Below are 20,871 nucleotides of genomic sequence, written 5' to 3'. Positions count from 1 at the left end.
GTCCCCATCACTGAGCACCTTCCAGCAGGGCTGCGAGGTTTTTCCAGATAGTTTTCTTACCTTAAACCTTCGTTTCTGAGCATCCCAGAAGCTCCCAGGAGGGATCGGACCATCGCACCGCCCGGAGCTGCTTAACACCACTCCCCACCCTGAGCATCACCTGGATTTACCCGGGTGCCCCACGGGATGGGCAAGAGGGACACTCAGTGCAGGCAGGGGACAGGCAGCACAGACAATTTGCGGCTGCCACAAACGGGAGCATCCCCAGCAGCATGGGGAAAAGCTCTCATCCCAGGAACTGGGGGGGTTTGGGAGGCTGCAATGGCCAAAAGGTGCCAACGAGCTTGTTTGCTTTGCAGAACCGCATGCACGAATCCCTGCACCTCTTCAACAGTATATGCAACCACAAGTTCTTTGCCGCCACGTCCATCATCCTCTTCCTCAACAAGAAGGACCTTTTTGAGCAAAAGATCAAGAAAGTCCACCTCAGCATTTGCTTCCCAGATTACGATGGTGAGTCGGTTCATTCTCCCTCCCCGAGACCCCCCAGACCACGGGTTCCAGTGGGGAACCGCGTGGTCCTGACACAGACACGGCATCTCAGGTTCTGCTGGAGTCCAGTCGAGTCCCTGGAGGTGGGAGCAGAGGAGAGGACAGATGTGGCCTTGGGAAGGTGTTTAGAAGGATTGGAATGGGATAAAAATTGATTTTTTTTTTTTAAAGTGCTTTGCTAGGTGCTGTTGCCACCCAGCCCTTCTCCCCCTCCTCTTCCTCCTCTGGAGAGAAATTTCAAGATCTAGCTCTTAAAAACAATCCTTAAGCATCCCCTGCACCTTGCCCCAGCTCCAGTGATCATCTCCCATGGCAGCAGCTCAGCAGCAGCTTCGTTCCCTCCCTCTGCAGGTCCCAACACATTTGAAGATGCAGGAAATTACATCAAGACCCAGTTCCTTGATCTCAACATGCGAAAGGACGTGAAGGAGATCTACAGCCACATGACCTGTGCCACAGACACGCAGAATGTCAAATTCGTCTTCGATGCCGTCACGGATGTCATCATCAAAGAGAACCTCAAGGACTGCGGCCTCTTCTGAGCATCTGGGTGGCAGGTACCCGAGAAATAGTTGTTTAACCACAAAAGAAGGGCTGGGGAAGGGGAGGGGGGATGGAGGTGCAGCAGAGCCTGCTCCATCCTGCTCTGCAGGGTGATGGGACATGGGACCCCCCCAGGCTTTGCCATCAAACAGAGTCTGGAAATCCCGGCCTGCAGACCAGGGGAGGAAAGGATGAGCGGGGATGAGCGAGGACCAGGGGGTTTGGGGACCCACCAGCCCCAGGGGGAGGGCAGCATCCCCCTGCAGGGCTCGGGGGGGGGGTCCAGTTCCTATCCACAGCAGCGTGGGCTCAGCCCAGTTGTTATTTTGAACTCATGTTGGCAGAGCGCTTCACACCCTTGCGTGCAGAGAGAGATGAAAACAGCAGATTATAGCCCAGATTATGCACCTGAGCAAGATCAAATCATTTTATCTCGGGGCCTCCTGTTGCCACAACAGGGTCACTGGTGCCGTGGTGGTTTGCAGCCCGGTTGGGGAGGCTGTGACACAGCCTTGGCCCCGTGGGGAAAACCCAAGCGACATTCAAGTGCAACAGGGAGAAGGCACGGGAATCCCAGGCCGTGCTCTGCTGCAGTTGGACTTTTAGCTCGTCCCCATGAAGGTTTAATAAGGGTTTATAACCCTAATTCTGACGCCTGCATTTGCCCGCTAGCCTGAGCAGCAGTGGGAACTCCTTCCCCTCTCCCCACTTTCCGAGCAGCTCCCAACCACCAGCTTCGACGCTTTGTTCTTCAGGGAACCTCCAGCGTTTCCCTTGTCCCTGAACATTAATAGAGAAGCAAGAAAAAAAAAACAAAAGCAAAAGCAGGCAGGCATCTTCCCCGCAGGCAGAGGCAGGCTGCGGCAGGACGGGGGGTGCAGCCTTGGCCGCCAGCTCTGCATTGTGCTGTGAACAAAGCTGCTTTCTAAGCAGAGCACTCGGCAGCCTTCGACTGTGAACCCGCTTCTAGCATCAAGGAAAATATATAAATACTGTGCCACGGCAGCACAGGAGGCCCTGCCTGCTCCCGAGGTTGCAGGCAGCAGCAAGAGCTGCAGGGGTTGATCAGCGAGGGAATACAAGTGTAACGCTCCAGGCTTTTTGCTGCCGTGCCTGGGTCAGAGGATTTTAAGGCAATGAATTTTTTTTTTTCCATCACCCAGTTCGGTGCAATGAAAAGTTGCTTCTCTAAGCCCACCCTTCCTGCGCTTACAACCGTCAATGCGTTGTCTGAAAGCCTTTAACCCCCTTTTCTTTTCTTCCTTCCTGCTAGAAGAGACTTCAGTTTCACAGCGCCGTTCTGCTGAGCAGAGCCGAATGGATTAACTAAAAAATAAATGTTACTCAGAGCCCACTTTTTCTACGACCCGCCCAACCATACCACCTCCTTTCAAGCCCAAAATAAGAAGGGGCTGAAGCTGAACTTCCAACTCCCTTTCGTGGCTATTTCCTCTTTTTTTTTTTTTTTTTTTTTTAAAAAAAAAAAAAAAAAAAAAAAAAAAAAAAAAAAAAAAAAAAAAAAAAAAAAAAAATTTAAAAAAAAAAAAAAAAAAAGAAAGAAAGAAAGAAAAAAGAAAGAAAGAAAACCTTGCTCTCTGCAGTGCCTGGAAGGCAGCGTTTATAAATGAGATCTGGAGTGGTGTGACACCAAAGAGCACACAGTCCCTGGTACGCCTGCCAGAAAAATTAGTATTAAAGCATCGTACCCTGGCGCAGGCGGGCAGGGCGGCGTGATCGGGGAGGGCAGCGGAGAGGGCTGGGCACTCCTCCCCTCTGCAGCCCCTTTCTTCCCTTTTATCAAAGTGGAATTCATCGAAGCAGGAGTTTCTGGAGGCTGGGTGAGCTGTGAGTCATGCCTGGGACGCAAACCTGTCCTCTGGCAGGAGAAATAAGGGGGGGTTGTGCCCTAAGATTTGAATTTCTCCCCAAAGCACAGCCCAGGAGGGAGCCGAGGGTGGGCAAGCAGAGGCAGGAGCAGGCAGGAGCACCTGCAGCAGGGTCTGGGGGAGGCAAGGCCGCCTACAGAAACGGGCTGGAGAAAGAGGAAATGGTTACTTGAAAGATTTTCATTCAGCTCTTTAGAGCAGTATTTGCTCTTTACTGTTTGTAAATAAATCTGTAGATGAGTGCTGTATCCTCGCACTGTTTACTGCAGAGATCACACACGCAGCTTCGTTTAACTGTAGGAAAACCAAAATAAAGAAAACTGTAGGAAAACCAAAATAAAATAAACGCATGACACGACTGTCTAGCATTTCTCTCACTTGGATTTCTCTGTGATGTCTGTTCCTAAGCCCCGTTCCTGTGCCCTAGAGCTTGGATCGAGGATTGTTTGACACTCTTTGCATTCATTCCGCACTCGGATCTCCCACCCAGATCAACCAGAGGAGCGAGGCCACCACCATCCTGCCGGGCAGCCAGAAGTGCCCGAGGCCACTGTGAACCACAAAACCTTCCCGAGCAAAGCCCCCTCCCAGCCGGGCAGGATTTGCAGCCACAACCCCCCCTGCATGGCTCCAGGCTCGGGGAGGTGTGGCTGGAGCTGTCTGGAAGAAAAGGATCTGGGGGTTCTCACTGACAAGCAGCTGAACATGAGCCGGCAGTGTGCCCGGGTGGCCAAGAAAGCCAACGGCATCCTGGCTTGTACCAGCAATAGTGTGGCCAGCAGGAGCAGGGAGGTGACAGTCCCCCTGTGCTCTGCACTGGTGAGGCCACACCTGGAGGGTTGTGTCCAGGTTTGGGCACCTCAATCCGAGAGAGATCTGGAGGGGCTGGAGCGAGGGCAGAGGAGGGCAACGAGGCTGGGGAAGGGCTGGAGAATAAATCCTGTGAGGAGCCAGGGAAGGAGCTGGGAGTGTTCAGTGTGAGGAGGAGGAGGCTGAGGGGAGCCCTCATCCCTCTCTGCAGCTCCTGACAGGACATTGCAGAGAGGCTGGGGCTGGGCTCTGCTCCCAGGGGATCAGGGACAGGACAAGAGGGAACGGCTGGAAACTGCAACAGGGGAGGGTCAGAGTGGTCAGAGAGTGGAACAGGCTGCCCAGGGAGGGGGGAGTCCCCATCCCTGGGGGGGTTTAAGGGCCGTTTGGATGAGCTGTGGGGGATGTGGGGTAGGGGAGAACTTTGTAGAATCAGGCTGAGGGTTGGACTCGATGATCCCGAGGGGCTTTTCCAACCTGAAGGATTCTGCAGGGCCAGGCCCACAGTGCAGCTCCAGCATTGGTCAAGGAGCACCATGCTGTAGCAATCCAATTCTGGGGGGATTTTGTATGAACTTGCTTAAAACGCATTAGCGAGAAGCTGTAGTAAAGCCTCAAGGCTGGCAAGAAGAGAACTGTCAGGCAGTCAGAGCTCAAGGCAACTCGGGAAAGGCTCCAGAACAGAAATACACTCGTAGCTGCAGAGCAGACAGGCAGCAGACACCGGGGAGGGGTGTATGTGTGTGTGTAGCCATTTACAGCACCCACAAGCATCCCTCGAGTATTTCACTCTGTATTTCTTCGAAAGGGATTACATCGACATGACGTAGTGGCATCCAGAGCAATCATTTTCCCATCAGGTTCAACAGAGGCAGCGAGACTTGGGCTATAAATAAGCAGTAAAGGAACCATCTGCCAGTGAGGCTGATGCAGGCCAGGATGCTGGTCGTCCTCTCCCTGTGCCAGCACAGCTTCGGGAGCTGCAGAACTGGCTGCAGAGAGCACCAACAGGCATGGGGGATAAAAGCATGAGGAACCTTTATTTACACCCAATTATCACACCCATTTCCCAGGGAAGCCTTTATCTTCCTTCTCCAGCCAAGCACAAAATGGGGGGGGGGGGAAAACACTCCTGGATAAAATTCAGAATAAAACCAGAGAAAAGGCTAAACTGTTTACTCACCATTTTAATACTGCCAACAACTATAACAGATTGAAACTGTACACATGACAAACTGGGAAAAAGAGTCTCGATGCAATGGTTCAGCAAAGGAATGTACTGACTGGTTATGAACGTTACTACAGTAAAAACAATGGCAAACAGGAATTTGGCACCACATATACAAAGTAAAGGCATGCTCGTCAATACAGTTTAGGAGTCTCTGAACAGAAAAGGCCATGGTAAATGCAGAACAAGGTGCACCCTTTACAAAATTACCCACCGGTTTAGACCAAAATGCACAAGAATCGAGAGTGGTTGACTGAGTAGCTCTGTAGCAGCACGTGTTTCCCATCCAGTTTGGAGCTCAGCGTTTCATCTCTCCGAGGGAGGCAGCCCAGGCACACGCTGACCGAAGCTTCATGCTCAGCACACACAAGGAATCTCCGTGTGGCCATCAGCACAAAGCAGGGTCACCCCTAACCGTAAGCTAAAAAGACTCGCTCATCCCACTGCAGAAACTTCTGCAGGATGGTGACTAATTAAACATCAGAAGAAGCCGAAGCTATCGCCGTAAGAGCTCGAAGAATCCTTTAAGTAGTTGCAGAAATATTAAATCCTGACCATACCAAGTGTTAAAAACAAAGAGTTCCTGCTAAGAGGAATACTTTCTGCATGATCTGGTCACATGTGCATAGTTAAGTGATTTTTTTGTTTGTTTTTTTATTTTTAAAACAAGATTTGTTTGCAAATAAAGAAATAAAATTTAGTAAAGTTATAGTTTTCTTGATGGAAAAAACCTTAAAAACAGACTAGTGGTGGCTTGTTAACCAAAGAAAGAGAGAAAGCTACATATCGAAGGTCTGGAATCCAGCACCTCAACTTCACAACAGCTGTACACATTTGAGATTACACCATCCAAACGATGCCAGGATGATCTAGTCACACTAACAGTTGTTCCATCTTGACCTAACTTCAACATCCCATATCAATAAAAAGGTCCCTAATACAGAAGATTGTGCTAAAGAATGCAACGATTCTGCATGCTGTTTTCATTTCCCTGGTCCTGTTCATGCTTGCAGCTGTCCCCACGAGGCAGCAAAGAGTCTGGTTCTCAAAACGCCACATCATAAAAAAAAAAACTGAAAAGAAAAGAAGGAGCATTAGTGAGGCGACAGGCAAAGCCAGCCCGAGCTGGCGTGCAAGGCTTAAACGCTGCGAGCAGCCCGGCTTTACCTTCTTCCCACGCCCCTTCCTTCTCAATAGAGTCCACATTCCTTCAGGTTGTTTTTAATGATAACATCTGTAACAGCATCAAACACAAACTGCACGTTCTTGGTGTCGGTGGCGCAGGTGAAGTGCGTGTAGATCTCCTTGGTGTCTTTTCTCCGGTTCAGATCTTCAAACTGACACTGGATGTAGGCAGCTGCTTCCTCGTATGTGTTGGAGCCTGAAAAAGATAAGATCCCTTACTTTGGGCAGCAGTTCACAGCAGAGATCATTTAAGCACATATTAAGCTGCTTAAACCATCTGCCTTATCCAGCTCCAAATCCAAATCCACCATTAACCCCTTCTTGTAAATCTGGAGTCTATTCCCAGCTTCTGATGAGTGACCTTGCACAAGTCACTTGCCAACTGCTCCCTGCCCAGGGGTGCATTTTATGGTAATCATGCTGGAAATGTGGAGAAGAGTTCCAAAATCACAGGAATAAGCAGGTTTGAAGGAAGGACCATTTTTTAAAAAGTTAAATTTAAAATGCCTCAAGCAGTGACTAGGTGAAGCATCACGTCTGTGCAGGGCCATGGCGGGGAGGGCTGCAACACAGACACGCCAGGATGTGGACGAGTTTCACAGCCTCTGCAACTGAAGTTAAACTAAACTGTTGTCCTAATAATGTGGAAAATGCAGAGTGGCTTTGATTTGCTGGAGTGCAATACTTTGCTATTTGTACTCCGGGCCATAAAACACAGGGACAAAGGGAGTTCTGAACCACAGCTGTGCATGACCACATCTCTTTCAAGAAAATGAGCTATCAGTTAACTGGACAGCCCAAAGATGCTGCCCAAGAGACAGAGTTGAGGGAATTTGGGAAAAGATAAACTTGCAAATTATCTTGGATTGGTAGGCTTTGACTAACTCACTCCTGGCCCCGACAACAAACCAAACCCAACCTCCAGAGCCGAACCTCACCTGTGTACTCTGGATAGCAGATCGTTAGTGGACTTTTCTTAATCTTTTCCTCAAACAGGTCTTTCTTGTTCAAGAAGAGAATGATCGACGTGTCTGTAAACCACTTGTTGTTACAAATGCTGTCAAACAGTTTCATACTCTCATGCATCCGGTTCTGGAAAATAGAGAGAAGGGTGCTGCATCATTCCAGAGTCATGAGGGGAGAATGGGATGGGGGGACAGACAGGTTTTACTGTGGAGGCCAGACTAGAGTCAAGCGTTACTGACATGTCCCTGCTGCTGCTTCATCAGGAAGAGCCCGGGCACAGCCATGAGCTGTCATGTCACCTCCTCATTCCCCAAGTCCCCCCGGATGTGTTTCTTCCTCTCCAGAGGTACTCACACCTAGGGGAACCGGCTCCTCTCTAACCAGGGCCTGGAGAAAAATCTCATTGATGCATAGCAGGGAGGTGACAGTCCCCCTGTGCTCTGCACTGGTGAGGCCACACCTGGAGCGTTGTGTCCAGGTTTGGGCACCTCAATATGAGAGAGATCTCGAGGGGCTGGAGCGAGGGCAGAGGAGGGCAACGAGGCTGGGGAAGGGCCTGGAGAATAAATCCTGTGAGGAGCCAGGGAAGGAGCTGGGAGTGTTCAGTGTGAGGAGGAGGAGGCTGAGGGGAGCCCTCATCCCTCTCTGCAGCTCCTGACAGGACATTGCAGAGAGGCTGGGGCTGGGCTCTGCTCACAGGGGATCAGGGACAGAACAAGAGGGAACGGCTGGAAACTGCAACGAGGGAGGTTTAGGCTGGACATGAGGAAAAAATGTTTCCCAGAACGAGTGGTCAGAGAGTGGAACAGGCTTCCCAGGGAGGGGGCAGTCCCCATCCCTGGGGGTGTTTAAGGGCCATTGGGATGAGCTGTGGGGGATGTGGGGTAGGGAAGAACTTTGTAGAATCGGGCTGAGGGTTGGACTCGATGATCCCGAGGGGCTTTTCCCACCTGAGTGATTCTGTTATTATGTTTATCAGTTTCTGGGGGAAGATACTGCAGGATGCTGCAAGGAACTGCTCATCTTCACAGCCCCTGGACAACTGTAACAAGGGAGCAAGCCAGAGACATGCCCACCCCAGGATTCCACCTCCCTTCTCCTCCAGTGCCACGCAACCACGCACTGGTAACTCCTCCGTAACGTACCATTTCCTCATCCTCGGCCAAGACAAGGTCATAATCACTGAGGGCCACACAGAAAATTATTGCTGTAACACCTTCAAAGCAGTGGATCCACTTCTTTCGCTCCGACCGTTGGCCACCAACATCAAACATCCTGGGAGAGGCAGAAGAACCATCTCAGAAGCTACACAGATCTCCCTCCCCAGCCACCACACCGCACACAGCGGATGGAGGAGGCTCAGCTAAGGACTCTCAAACAAGCAGGATTTTGGGGAAAACAGGTACACAGCCTTCCACCAGCAAGGCCGAGAACTCCGAGCCCTCCCTTCCTCAGGGGAGTGGATTTTAAAACCAGAATTCTTTTTAGAGCAGTTTCAGCAGAAAGAACTAGATGTTACCTACATCACTATCCAGAAGTCTGGTGATTCACCAGGGCATGCTTATTTTGTTCTCTGTCTCCTATTTCCTTAGCAACAATCCATTTGCTTGACTGGACTCCAAACACCTACTCATAGTCAGCTCTTCCAGTTAATTTACACTGCATCTGACAAAGGATTATCTGGAACATACTACCTGCATGCTACTTCTGGGACCCAGAAAAAAATTAATGAGGTTAAGGAACAGTTTTATGTATTTAAAAAAAACCCAAACCTGTAAGCTACTGAGGTTTAAAGGCTGTAGAGTTTCTTACAGAATTTCTGTCTATAAAAAAAAAAAGGCATCTTGGACAGTTGCAACACCCTGCTCACCAAAATATTTTGATGAAGAAGCAGGATTGCCTAGAATGTTCTGATTGACTGTGACTTAATTAAATCAAGCCAGAGAGAAATCAATATCCAAGAGCTACGAAAATCATAAACATTGATTTGTTATCAGAGCAAACAGGCAGACAAGAGAGAAGCTGCCCAGGGTGGCCCAAAAGCAATGCAATTTAATGACGCCAAACAAGGCAGCCAGAAGCACCATTCAGCTCACTCCAATCTTCTGATTAACGTAAACCGTCCCTGCGGACCGCGGGAGGAAAGATGAAAATCTTGGGGAGGATACAGGCTATTTACTTAGCACGTATCATTTGCCATTAATCTCTGCTGTTAGTGCAGAGACATCTGGAAAGGAACAGCATCCCCGACAACCCGGCTTCGCCGAGCTAATCCAAATTCGAGTCACAGTTATGCTGAGGTACCTCAGCCCGTTATTAATGTCTGAGATTTAACATCAAGGCTTCCATCGCGGGAAAGGTGGCAGCTGCAGGGTTTAAGACGTATTAATGCTTTCCTTTGTGGAGCAAATCCCTCCAAGACGAGACACCTCGTGTCTCAGGCTCTGCACATGATCAATGACTCCGGGCAGGCTTGGGAAAGAGCAATTCTCCCTCTTTGCATGAGGGAGACACGCCTGCGAGCACTCAGCCATTTCACTTTAAAAGAGGGTTTATAACGATTAAACCCAATATGCCTGCTACCTCCAGCACACTCTTCCATTAGTCAGACGTGATGATTTTTGATGAGCACCACACACTGCAGCTGGAAACGCTAATCCTAATACAGCACGACCAAAAGACAAGGTTTTGGTTTTTTTTTCCCTGGATGAACCAGAAGCCATGTAAATAGCTCGGTGATGCGAAATGTTTAGGCGTTTTTGTTAAAATGGTTCGTAAGTTAAGACAGTTCAGAAACCAAAATGCTACTATTCTCCCAAAAAAGCGTGCAAACAAATCAGATTTTATAAGCAACACTTGGATTTTTGTTACAGCTCTTTCAAACTCCAAACACAAGCTCAAAATAAGCAAACAAATGCTTATTTAAAGGCTGTGAGCAACAAAGATGTAAAACACCGCCACAGACAAAGTGAAGTCGCCCAAGATACAGGTGCTACGTTCTCCTACATCCACATTACAGGACACAAATGCCCAACCCTGCAGGGCTCCAGGCTGTTTGTCAGGAGCACGCTCGGGATCCAAAGCGAGGATTTTCTAACGAGCAGATGAAGAGCAGGGAGGAGAGCTAAACTGCAGGCTAGCAGCCGCTACGGGGGTTAGAGGGAGCTCGATTAGTGATACGTAAAGGGACACTGCCAAGACAAGGCTCGATACCTGAGCCCTGCTAGGACTGAATTTAGAAGGCAGAGAGGACAGGCCAGCGCCATCCTCTGAGGTGTCACACAAAGGCAGCCAGTCCCCAGCACGCTTTGGGCATGCCCCACTCCTGCTCTGCAGCAAGTGTCAGTCAGCACAGTCACCTACAGCTTCGTGGAGAACACCATGCAGCCCAGAGCCACCACCGTGACTGTGGGGAGAGCTCCCATCTCCCGCTTCAAAGGAAGGGGTTAAATTCAAACTCAAAATCCAGGAGTCAGTGTCCTTTTAGTATATATATGTTTTTTTAATCCTGTAAACAAGCAGTCAGTACCTGTGTCTGCGATTCCAACATAAAAGCAGCTGAAAAGAACAGAAGGCAAATAAAGGTCAAACCGGTATCTCCAGTGTGCAATGCCAGTAGAGAGGGAGTGTAACGGAGACAAGGAGGACAGTTAAAAACAGGGCAAGGCATTTTACAGCACAGGTGTGGGACCTACCGCCCCCACCACACACTGAAGACATCACCCGCAGTCCACGGGGACAAGCGCTGCCCTTCACTTACTTGAAGTACAGGTCCTTGAAGGTGAAGTGAGTTTCCACAATGCCTGTAGTTTTAACTCTGGTCCGCAAAACATCCTGCTGAGTCGGAATATAGGTCGGCTGGGATATTCTATCCAAGTCATTTAGGTAACTAAACCAGAAGAGACAACATAAGATGCGCTTTTTTTAGTTTGCTTGCTTGCCATGAATCTTTTATAAACTGCAGAAGAAAGTAATCACACAATTTATTCATCATCTTCACATAGTACAAACCTCAAACATGCAGAAAAAAAACCCCAACAAAACCACCCTTGGGTCTATCCCAGGGTTGATTTGGTGGGGTTTTTTTAACCCCTCCCCATATGACCTTGTGCGCTGGGTAGAGTTCAGCTAGCTGGGGAGCGCCACCCGATAAGAAGCGCTGCGGATGCAGAAGCCATGCCAAGACTGGTATCTCTTGGGGCAATTCAAAGTAGTCAAGGTCTTTCGCATCAAAGCGCAAGGCAATAAATCCAGCGGCTCGCTTTTAAAGGGCAAGAATACATCAAATGAACCAGGAGGAAAGAATTAAGCGTCAAGAACTAGCCCTGACACAAGCAGGTTCATTCCCCTCCTCTAGCAGCAGCGAACGAACCCTCCGCTCGCCAGCTGCCCGACGGCACGGCCGCCGGGGGGAAGCTGCTTCTCTGCAGCACCAAGGCAACGCGCCCATCAAGACCCCAACTAATTCCAGCTACAGCAGATTCCCTTTGAAGTTCGGCTCTTGGGCACATAAGTAAGAGGTATACATCATTTCCAGCAGCGTCAGAAGTCCCACTCCAGCCAGACACACCTCAGAGCTCATTTTTCCTGTTAAGAGGAAGGCAACAGCCCCCTGGTTCCGCAAAGGGGACAAGGATTGCTCCAGCTCTGTTGGGAGGGGACCAGCCACGTCGTTATCAGGAGGGGGTTTTAATCAACACCATACTGCGTAACTGGGAGATTTTAGTGGTGCAATGGCTCTACACTGGTGTAATAACCCTGCTCTCCCAGCCAGACGTTATCCCCACAGATCTCGTCAGCCAGGGATCGCACCTTCCTGCACGGCGCATGCCTGAAGGCTGCGCCAGAAACCCCAAATTTCCACCTGCCTTCGTCACCAAGCAGGCAACATACTGAGCAAGATCTCCCTCCTCCGTCAGCCTCAGCACCTCCTCCGGCCAGGACTGCCAGCACATTTGCAGAGCACTGACCTATTTTCTAAACCCCAGAAGAATCCAGTCTACCTGCCAGCCTCCTGCCCGTGCTCGCCCAGTGCCGCGGGGCTTTTCTCACAGAGCTGGTATCTACAAGTGGTTTTAGCCCAGAAAGGGCCAACTCCTCTCCTCTTCAGTGGGATGACAGGTTTGTGCACTGCTCTTTGACCAGAAACGCAGCACCCAAAACTTACACTTGGGACTGGCTTTAGTTTCAGCTCAGTGAAACAGAATTTGGAAGGTACTTACCTTCACTGGGTTTCTGTTTATTATAACATGTCCAGATTCCACCCCCCTTCTTTTTCCTATCAGTAGGAGTTTAGCTGGGATATGGTGGTTCAAAAGCTGATGCCAGTGCTACCTAAGAACTGACCCAGCAACTCCTACCAGCTTGGCTTTGGTACAGGTCACATAGCTGCCCCATACCACTGAAGTGATAAATGTTCAAAGCTGAAGCTGTAAAGCATCTGCTCTTAATTGCCAGCTTTCAGCATCAGAAGTTTGGGCAGTGAAAGTGGTGTAATTCCTACTTAAGGCTCTTTAGGCAGCCAGTGAGGAGTGAATGGAGTCAGGCAACTCCCACCAAATGAATTGCAAAGTTCCACTCGAACACTTGCACATCAATCAGGGAACAAGGTGTATCAGATTAAGCAAGGCTCTAACTGCAAGCTGCCTTAAAAATAAGCTTTGCTAGACTAATTCCAGAGAGATTCAAATGGTAAATCCCATGGAAATGCCCAAGCAGGGGATTTCTCTGCAGAAGAGCCACCCAAGCACACGTGCACACAGCTTCCTTCAGCCACCCTCACCTCATGGGAGAGTGTTGACTTTCTGGGCAGAGCAGACCCACCCAGCAAAGCCAGGCTCAGAGCCCAGCCCCCGGGCAGACTGTTTCCCCTCTACCACCTACAGATTTAGTGGAACTTGGGGGAAAAAAAAAAACCAAACCAACATACACCACCCCAAATGGAAAAGGGTCATGGTTTTGAGCAACTCATAAACCACAGTCTGTCTGAAAGTTTAAAGATGTTCCTCACAAATATTGTTTCAGGAACTGAAAACATATACCTTACTGAATCTCTCTACATCCCACACAGTTTGAATCCCTTTTCACAATCTCCCTCGCCACCAAGGCTTCCTTCATACGCTGAGGTTGCAACACTTGTTCCCCACCTTGGATCCTTGTGTTTACAGAGCCAGCTATTTCTCATGCTTCAACACCACCTTGCAAACAGAAGCTTGCAAAAAGATGGTTTGGTTTTGTTTCCCTCCCCCCCTCTCCTAAAATGAGAACTGGAATACAAAAACAAGCTGACCAAAAGCCTACAGCATAACTCCTGTTTGTCTTTGTGACACTTCAAGCCCTCCCAGGACATAGTGTGCCAGGCTGGCACTGGTTCAGTACCTGCGTGTGCAAGGATCTGTAATTCCAGTCTGGTCAGAAAACCTGCCAGATTGAGTGTCAGCCCATCTCATGCTCAGACTGCTCTAGGAAACAGAGACTGCAGGAGGGAGATGCTCTGAAGTGGACAGTGTTCAGTTGGTGAAGATAACAGAGTTCCCCTCCTCCACACGCTCACATGAACCCTGGAATGGTATTTTCCTAACAATTCAGTCATGTTTCCTTTTAGCACTGGAAAAGAATGCTTTCAAGGCCAAAAATGGCTCTGAAAGATTCATACAAAGCATTTATTATGAACAGCTATCTGCAGCCTGAGCTAGGAAGGAGGGGCTGTCACCATCATGCCCGAAGGCAGAGCAGCAAACAAAAGCCAGCCCTTGCCAGGGAGAGGAGACAAGAGGGCAGAAAGATGCAGGTTTGGTACCAGGTGGGTCAGTATTTGCAGCCAACACCAAGCTTTCAAGAAACATTATCACAAGCACCTGTGGCAGTCTGAAAACACAAACAGTATTCTTCCCACATCCAGAATTAATCATCTCTAGGCAGGACTTCCTGCAGCAAGAAGAAAACAAGTGAAGACCTGGTGAAACCTATATTTAAGAAATGCATCTCTTTTGCAGAAATCTTCCCCCATCTCCTCATGTTTAGCTGGATTTTGGCAGATTAAGCAAAGCAGAAAACAAGGTAACAGAGCAAGATCTCCAGGAAAAAGGAATGTTGTATTTTACCGTTATCAATTTGAATGGTTTCTGGGCCTGCTAAGATAGACCCCCAGTCTGCAGCACAGACTTACAGGTGAAAAAGCTCACTCCAAAAACCCGAGCTATGATCCCAAGGTGATGCTACTCGAGGGGAATCACAAGAAAGCAGCAAGAGGCCAATGCCCTGCAAGCTAGTGCTTGAAAGCAAAAGGGAGAAAAAACCCACATAGAAGTAATCCAGGTTTTATCCAGCATCATGTCAGGGAATTCAGGCCAAAACTGCCACTTGGGAACAAGACAAGATATGCCAGAATAGAGAATAGTTGATCAGAAACTATGCTAATTGCCTGTGAGACTGCAGATAATTACCTACAGTATCTGTAGACTGGTATCTGCATGAACTTCGAAAAAAAAGTAGCGAAACCAGCAACTAAAATACTTTAAAGCATTATCTGCTTGCTGACATTTCCAAGTATCAGATAGAGGTAATTAAGAGATGTGCGAGACAGCAACATGCCTCAGCACCCCCGCTGCCACACCAGCAAACACGTTTTTGTTCTTCGTAGCTATTGCACCAAGAATCGTGCACAAAGGTCCAAAACGCTTTTCCACAGCACCGACTCGAGATGGAGGGTGTGGGTATGAGGTACCGAGCCATTTGCTCACAGCATAAGTAAAGAAAAATGAGAAGTTGCAATAAGGCAAGTAGAAATGTAGATGTTTGCAATAGCACACCAAGAACAGGGTGGTTGCTAAAGGGATATTATCAGCTGGTGCCTGGAGAATACACTGAGTGTTTACACTAGTGCTTGAACATCCAGTTTAGACCAAGAGTTACTCAGCTGTTCTTAAAGAAAACACATAAACCACTACGATTTCAGGACAGATCACTCAGATTAGTGTCACAAGTGGTTATCTTTGGGTGCTCCCTGTGTTTGCATTACGACACCCCGTTATTGCAGCTGCCTCCTCTCCTCCCAGGGCAGCTCTGATGGGCAGGATCCCTGCCTGCACAAGGGGAAGTAGTGCTCGACAAAGCAGGAAACAGCAGGAAGAAAAAGTTTTCAGAACAATTCAGCGCTTCCCTGAAAACCCTGGCGTTCTGCCACAGCACCCTCGTTCTTGATGCCACCTAATTTTCATAAGCAATCATTCATACGTTCCTCTGGTTTTTCCCCCATTCTGGGTTTCTCAGCAGAGGTCTCGTGGTCTGATGTGAAGCAAGAAACAGCACCCAGTCAGACAGAACCAGGCTTGAAACACAGTGCAAGACTGAATTTTAGCTGGAAAAAACAGTCATCTCAAATGGGGCACGTATTTATAAAGACTGCTAACCCTGAAGTTTCAGTCCTATTTGTAGGAGATAGTGAAAGGAGCAGGGAAGTGAAATTCCCCCGAGGAGAACTGCAACAAATGCCAGGACCTACACAACCACCACCACCACAAGGGACTGCAAGACATCCATCCTATAAGCACGGACAAGGGAACTAATTGGGTAACATCAGAAGATAAGGCAGCTCAGGAGCCACACGTGGAGCAGAGAAGAAACAATACTGACTGAATGCTCATCTGGCCAGCTGGTACGACGGGGGTCCTGCAGGTTTTAATGCAGAGCACGATCGTGCAGTTAAAAGGCACCAACTTGCAGCATTTCCTGATTGCCAAGTCGCTGGGCAACAGATGGAAAATGATGCTGCTTTAGTGCAACTTCCTGTGGTCTTAGGACAGGAAGCAAAATTCTCTGATGCACTTATCAAAAATGACACACGGGTCATCGGGCTGCAATCTCTCTCCCACGCAGATGTGACACCAGCCCATGACAGCCATTTGTCACAGCAGCTGTGCCCACACGAACCAGTAACTGGACACGCGTGAGCTGCAGATATTCAGGAACAGGAATAACCCGCTGAAATCCAGTCTCCGGAGGGCAGTCAGGACAAGTGGGCACCTACTAAAGCACATTAATGTCCACTCCTCCCAATCTGCTCTGCTTCTGACCCCTTTCCACCCTGTCTTCCCCAGCCTGCCTTCAATTCTTCTCTTTCCAAGCTGACCATCAAGACCACAAAGCCATGTTCCCCATCTTTAGCTTCCTCAAGCTCCACTCAACCACTTAAGCCTTCTGCTCTAAATCCTCTGCTCAAGAAGTCCTTCAGCCTTCCTTCCCTTCACATCTTTTCAATAAATTATTCCCTCGTTCATCCTCCTCATCTATCCTTTTTAATCCCTTTGAATCTGAAGTTTCCTCCCTGCATGCTGTAAAGGCACACGCAAATCTGAGAAAGACTCCTCTTGTCAACTCACCTTGATCTAAACCCATGATAGCCTGCCAAGGTGTTACAAATTTAGAAAAATTCTTATTTTCAAGCTAAAATATGCTCTGCACAGAAAGAGCCTGCAGGCAACTGAGCTGTGACACATCTAAAGTTCCTTTACAAAAGCACTTCCAAACTAATTTTTCAAAGGCTTAAAACTTGGCTAATTTGAGACAGGTTTTCAGCTGGACATCAGGAGGCACACTTAACCCCAAAGTCATCCTTTCAGAGTTTCAAATATTTGTTCTAGAGAGACCAAGCACATGACTACTTTTGTTTAAAAAAAAAGCAGCAACAACTGTTTTGCTCATTAAAAGAAATAGTTTCCCCTCCCTGCACTAACCTGCCTCTTGGAAATACATGAGGCATTTAGTCAAAATTCTCATTAACCAGCCAGCAGCAGCCTATTTATCTAGTCATAACTTTCCAATTGTTAAGCAATTGTGTGCATTTTAGAGACAGAACAATAAGCAGGTTTATAGCTAGCCTGCAGCGCTGCCCGTGTGGCATCAGGCACAGGAACTGAAGTGCAATGAGAGCTGTTAAGGAGAACAACTATGTGAACATTGATCTGCCAATATCACAAGATCCCACTATTGGAAATTGTTGCTCATCAGAAATTTGGTAGTTTAATTAGGAGCTCGGTTTCAGGCAGTGTTAACTCCTTCCTGTAGGGATAATGAAGGTGACGTGGCTGATCACTTGCTGTAACAAGCCATTTTAATGCAAGCTGCTAAGTTATTCTTCCACTGAAAACAGACTGGCAAATTCACCTAGGCACAGAATAAGGAATGTGGGGTTTTTCCCAATACCACAGACAGGAAAGATAAACAGTAAAAGTGATTTGGATGAGCTGAAATGCTGAGTCACCCTGTAAGCCCCGTGTAAACCAGTTAGACTCAGGTTTCCATCCGCCCCCTCTGAAGGGGACCCTCACCACCCACGTGCCACCCTGCCTGCAGTCACACCAGCCCCTTCCGAACCCCGTTTGCTTAGCTGGCAAGAGCCCAGAAGCTGGTAACAGTTTCTTACTATGATGCAGAGTCGTTAAGCTGATATTCTCTGGATCTGCTGAAGCAAGCCTGAACTCCAGCATCTCTCCATAACCGCTTAATCACGCCAGCGAGCTCGGCAGTCATCACGCCTTCCTCTGCACTTCCAGCTAATACAAACAACTGACGGGCATCGTCCTGCAAGAGGAGAAAACAAAACAAGTTAGGATGTACACACCTTTACAAGTGACAGGGAGGTTTCACATCAAGTAACGATCCTAGGGGCTGCAGCAATAAGCAATCACGGTCCCCTCTCTCCCGTTGTCCATCCAGTTTTCTCCCCCAGTCATCAAGTTATTTTTCTCCTGCAGTCAGAAAGGCAAGTGCTGGGCAAGAAGCTCCAAGCCCGCAGGGTGAGATGCACTGATTACAGGTGGCACAGCAGATTCACTACTCCAAAGTAACAGGCAGCATTCACATCAGAAACACGACATGTCAGTAACCTGGCACAATGCCTCAGACAACAGGTAAATATGCCAATGTGCCACTATAACGACAACTAAACAATAAATAATAGTTTTTAAACTGGAAAACCTCTGTTATAGTGTTGTACAGTATGGCAACAAGGAAAAATTTGGTATCACAAGGAAGCTTTGGATGATTATAGGTTTAAAGCTTTGAGGACTGCCCACCTGCTGCTATAGCTGGCAGAAGTAAGGGAGAGATTTCTTAATAAACAGTTTTATCAGGAGATGGGATGGACTGATCAGGATTTGAGCGTTTGCCCTAGAGCACAAAAAATTCTTCTCAGAAGTCTTAGAGTAGGACCTCAACAAGCAGGTTTTAAAAGTGAAAAACAGGCTGACCTACATCCCACACCGATGTTTATTTCTAGTGATCAGATCTACCAGCATCCTTTCAGGAGATGGAAGAGACCTTTCACTATCCCAGCAAGTTCTCAGCTTCAGACTGTCTCCTCCCAACATCGGCTCCTCTCACTTGAGCCTTAAACTGTACCACCCAGCATGTACCTAAGCTTGGGCAAGAGTCAAGTCGACATGCTACTCCAAAGGGCACCTCCCTAGCACAAGCCATGGGCACTTAATCAAGGTCTGAACTGCCACAACAGACCTCAGTGGACCTCAGTTATGGCTCTTTGCAGGTAGAGCACTTATGTGTATGCTGACAGGTCACTGCTGTGGTTTGCTGCCAGACAGTTGATTTGGTTACCCTTGGTCTTTTTCTAGGAAAGTGTGGCAAATTGTTTGCCCTTCAGCGTGGATTGGGCATGAGCAAATTCTTGGCACGTGTTTCATGTTCTGCTTTTAAGAAGCCAGATAAGCCTGGGCAGGTCAAGTGAGAAAGGAACTTGGGATTTTAATCTTCCTCCTTCCAGCTACCTTACTTAGGCTGAGATCAAGCACAGAGGAAACGTGGAGGGGAACACCAGGGAGGATTCGGAGCAGCGGTTGAAGAGCAGCCTAGGTTAACATGCAAGTGAAGATATGCCCTTCAGCCAGGATGCTTTGTATCATAAATTCAAAATATCTGTGGTTGCATCACAAAGAAACAGATTAGGTTACTTCACTTACCCTCGATTAACTGTAAACATGAGGAATTAGTGCCAGATAGAAAGAGTCACAGGCTGTGCAGCCACTGTCCTAAGCTGATATACAAAATTCCTTTCTCCTACCTATTTTCAGGAGTCCCAGACTTCCCATTCTGTTTGTGCTTTCCCCAACATCACAGGGGTCAAGCCTTCTCCATTTCAATTCCTCCCATCTTGAAGTGTTGGAGGTGAACACCAGTAACAGCCCAAGGAATCAGCAGAACTAGATGTGCAAGGAAAAGCAGGCCCTCAAACCCCCCAAAACTCAAAGGACAATTACAAGTAGTGAAAATGATTAAAATTTATTTGGTTCATCTTAAAGATTAACTGGCACAATACTGTGAAACCCTACTGAAGAGCGATGCTAAGCAATTTAAAGCAAATCTGAGAATTTTGTTAAAAGTTCAAATAGTTTAGACAAAGGTTTGTGGATTTATTTTTTTTTAGCATTTAAAACACTGAAGTTTCTTACCTGTAATCTCAGTAAAATACTTGATACTTTGTACTGCTAATATGTTAAAGATTATGAAAGGTCTTTTGCTTCTGTATCTTGTAAGAAACATATTTCCACTGTAAGGGGACTGAATTTCTAGGATTCATTAACACAATTCACAGCACAGACTCAGACTAAGAGAAATAAGTGAAATACTTACCGCTCTGGCAACTTCCCCAAAGTCTATCTTTAGCCTTCCCATGGCTCTTATGATTGCAATGATGGACTGGATAGTATTGCTGTAGACAACCACTTTATATTGTTTGCATTCTTCCTCTGAGTAGCCATCCTCATGAATAATCCTGGAAGAAAACCAAGTCATCATTCCCAAGCCAAACCAGAAGGGCACCACAGATTTTTTTTATTTCATCTCGTACAAAAATGCAGTTTACACGCCTGCACTCTCACTTACTTCATCTGCTTCACAATGGTGCTTTTCCCAGACTCCCCAGCACCTGAAAAAGCACAGAAATATTCTAGTTAGCAAATCCCATGAAATTCAAAGGAAAAGCAGAATGTACTCCTTCCAGTTCCCACCCAGAAGTTGATGGGGTCTGGAGTAAGATATTTCTTGTGCACTGCTCAGAGCTCCACCGCAGCGGTCCCAGCCCCTCGGGAGGGATCACTGAAGAGGACAACCACAGGTACCTCCTTCCTGGGTTTTATTTACAGATGCTGACAGCCATTGTGCATTCATCCGTTAAAAAACAAACAAACAAACTAGAATTTCTGAGTTTCCAGAGTACACTTTTAGATCATTGGGGCTAGGTCTGAAAAACTGGGACAGGGATTTATCTAAGAGACTATCTGCCAGCCCTCTCTTCCAGCTCAGTAACCACAGTCCAAGGCAGCCTGACAGTTAAGTGCATCGACGCCATCAGCTGCTGCCCACCATTACTGAGCTGTGCAAGATAAAAGCATTAGCCTTAAATAACCAGGTGGATGTTAATCACAGATCCCGGAGCATTTTTACGAGGAACATCAGATTCGGAAGCAATCTTGTGTGATATACAGTGGAGGGGAAGTAGACCCAGAACAGAGCTCAAAAGCACACACAAATTGTTCTTGTAGATCCAGGTGAAGCAGTTTAAGACATTAAAGCCCAGAAATATGTTACTATGGCAGAGCAGGAACCCCCAAAATGGATCTTGGAAGTTCTCTTGTCCACTTAGCACAAAGTCAGCCAAATGTTACCCACAGTCATTCAAACTAATAC

At 47.8% G+C, this 20,871-nt stretch overlaps 2 protein-coding genes across 7 annotated transcripts; one reads left to right on the top strand and one right to left on the bottom strand.

Moving 5' to 3' along the window:
* Positions 1–227: 227 nt before the first annotated feature.
* On the top strand, positions 228–2,560 carry GNAT2 (G protein subunit alpha transducin 2). Its single transcript, XM_026866910.1, has 3 exons — positions 228–513; positions 904–1,109; positions 2,369–2,560. The coding sequence occupies exons 1-2, from the start codon at positions 273–275 to the stop codon at positions 1,092–1,094; spliced, it is 432 nt and encodes a 143-aa protein (XP_026722711.1). The 5' UTR covers positions 228–272; the 3' UTR covers positions 1,095–1,109; positions 2,369–2,560.
* Positions 2,561–4,961: 2,401 nt separating this feature from the next.
* Positions 4,962–20,202, bottom strand: GNAI3 (G protein subunit alpha i3). Of its 6 annotated transcripts, none has more exons than XM_026866907.1 (8): positions 20,068–20,202; positions 19,816–19,957; positions 17,594–17,751; positions 10,931–11,059; positions 8,316–8,445; positions 7,143–7,296; positions 6,187–6,400; positions 4,962–6,113 (listed from the first exon to the last, which is right to left on the bottom strand). In XM_026866907.1, the coding sequence occupies exons 1-7, from the start codon at positions 20,070–20,072 to the stop codon at positions 6,210–6,212; spliced, it is 909 nt and encodes a 302-aa protein (XP_026722708.1). In that variant the 5' UTR covers positions 20,073–20,202; the 3' UTR covers positions 4,962–6,113; positions 6,187–6,209. The 6 variants fall into 6 exon arrangements, with proteins under 6 accessions (XP_026722708.1, XP_026722707.1, XP_026722706.1 ...); XM_026866906.1 differs by having other exon boundaries at positions 4,962–6,110; XM_026866905.1 differs by having other exon boundaries at positions 4,962–6,107.
* Positions 20,203–20,871: the final 669 nt, after the last annotated feature.

Source organism: Athene cunicularia, unplaced genomic scaffold (genome assembly GCF_003259725.1).
Source record: "Athene cunicularia isolate RWA unplaced genomic scaffold, athCun1 BOjh375456_part1, whole genome shotgun sequence".
Taxonomy (NCBI): Eukaryota; Metazoa; Chordata; class Aves; order Strigiformes; family Strigidae; genus Athene; species Athene cunicularia.
Note: the sequence above shows the minus strand (reverse complement) of the source record. Positions and strands in the feature narration are given on the sequence as shown.

Coding starts and splice junctions, on each gene's coding strand:
- GNAI3 (XM_026866907.1), bottom strand. Junction 17,752..19,815: donor TTGGGGAAGTTGCCAGAGCG/GTAAGTATTTCA, acceptor CTCCTCTTGCAG/GACGATGCCCGTCAGTTGTT. Junction 6,401..7,142: donor CTGCTATCCAGAGTACACAG/GTGAGGTTCGGC, acceptor TATCTTTTTCAG/GCTCCAACACATACGAGGAA.
- GNAT2 (XM_026866910.1), top strand. CDS start 273: ATGGGGAAAAGCTCTCATCCCAGGAACTGGGGGGGTTTGGGAGGCTGC. Junction 514..903: donor TTGCTTCCCAGATTACGATG/GTGAGTCGGTTC, acceptor CTCCCTCTGCAG/GTCCCAACACATTTGAAGAT.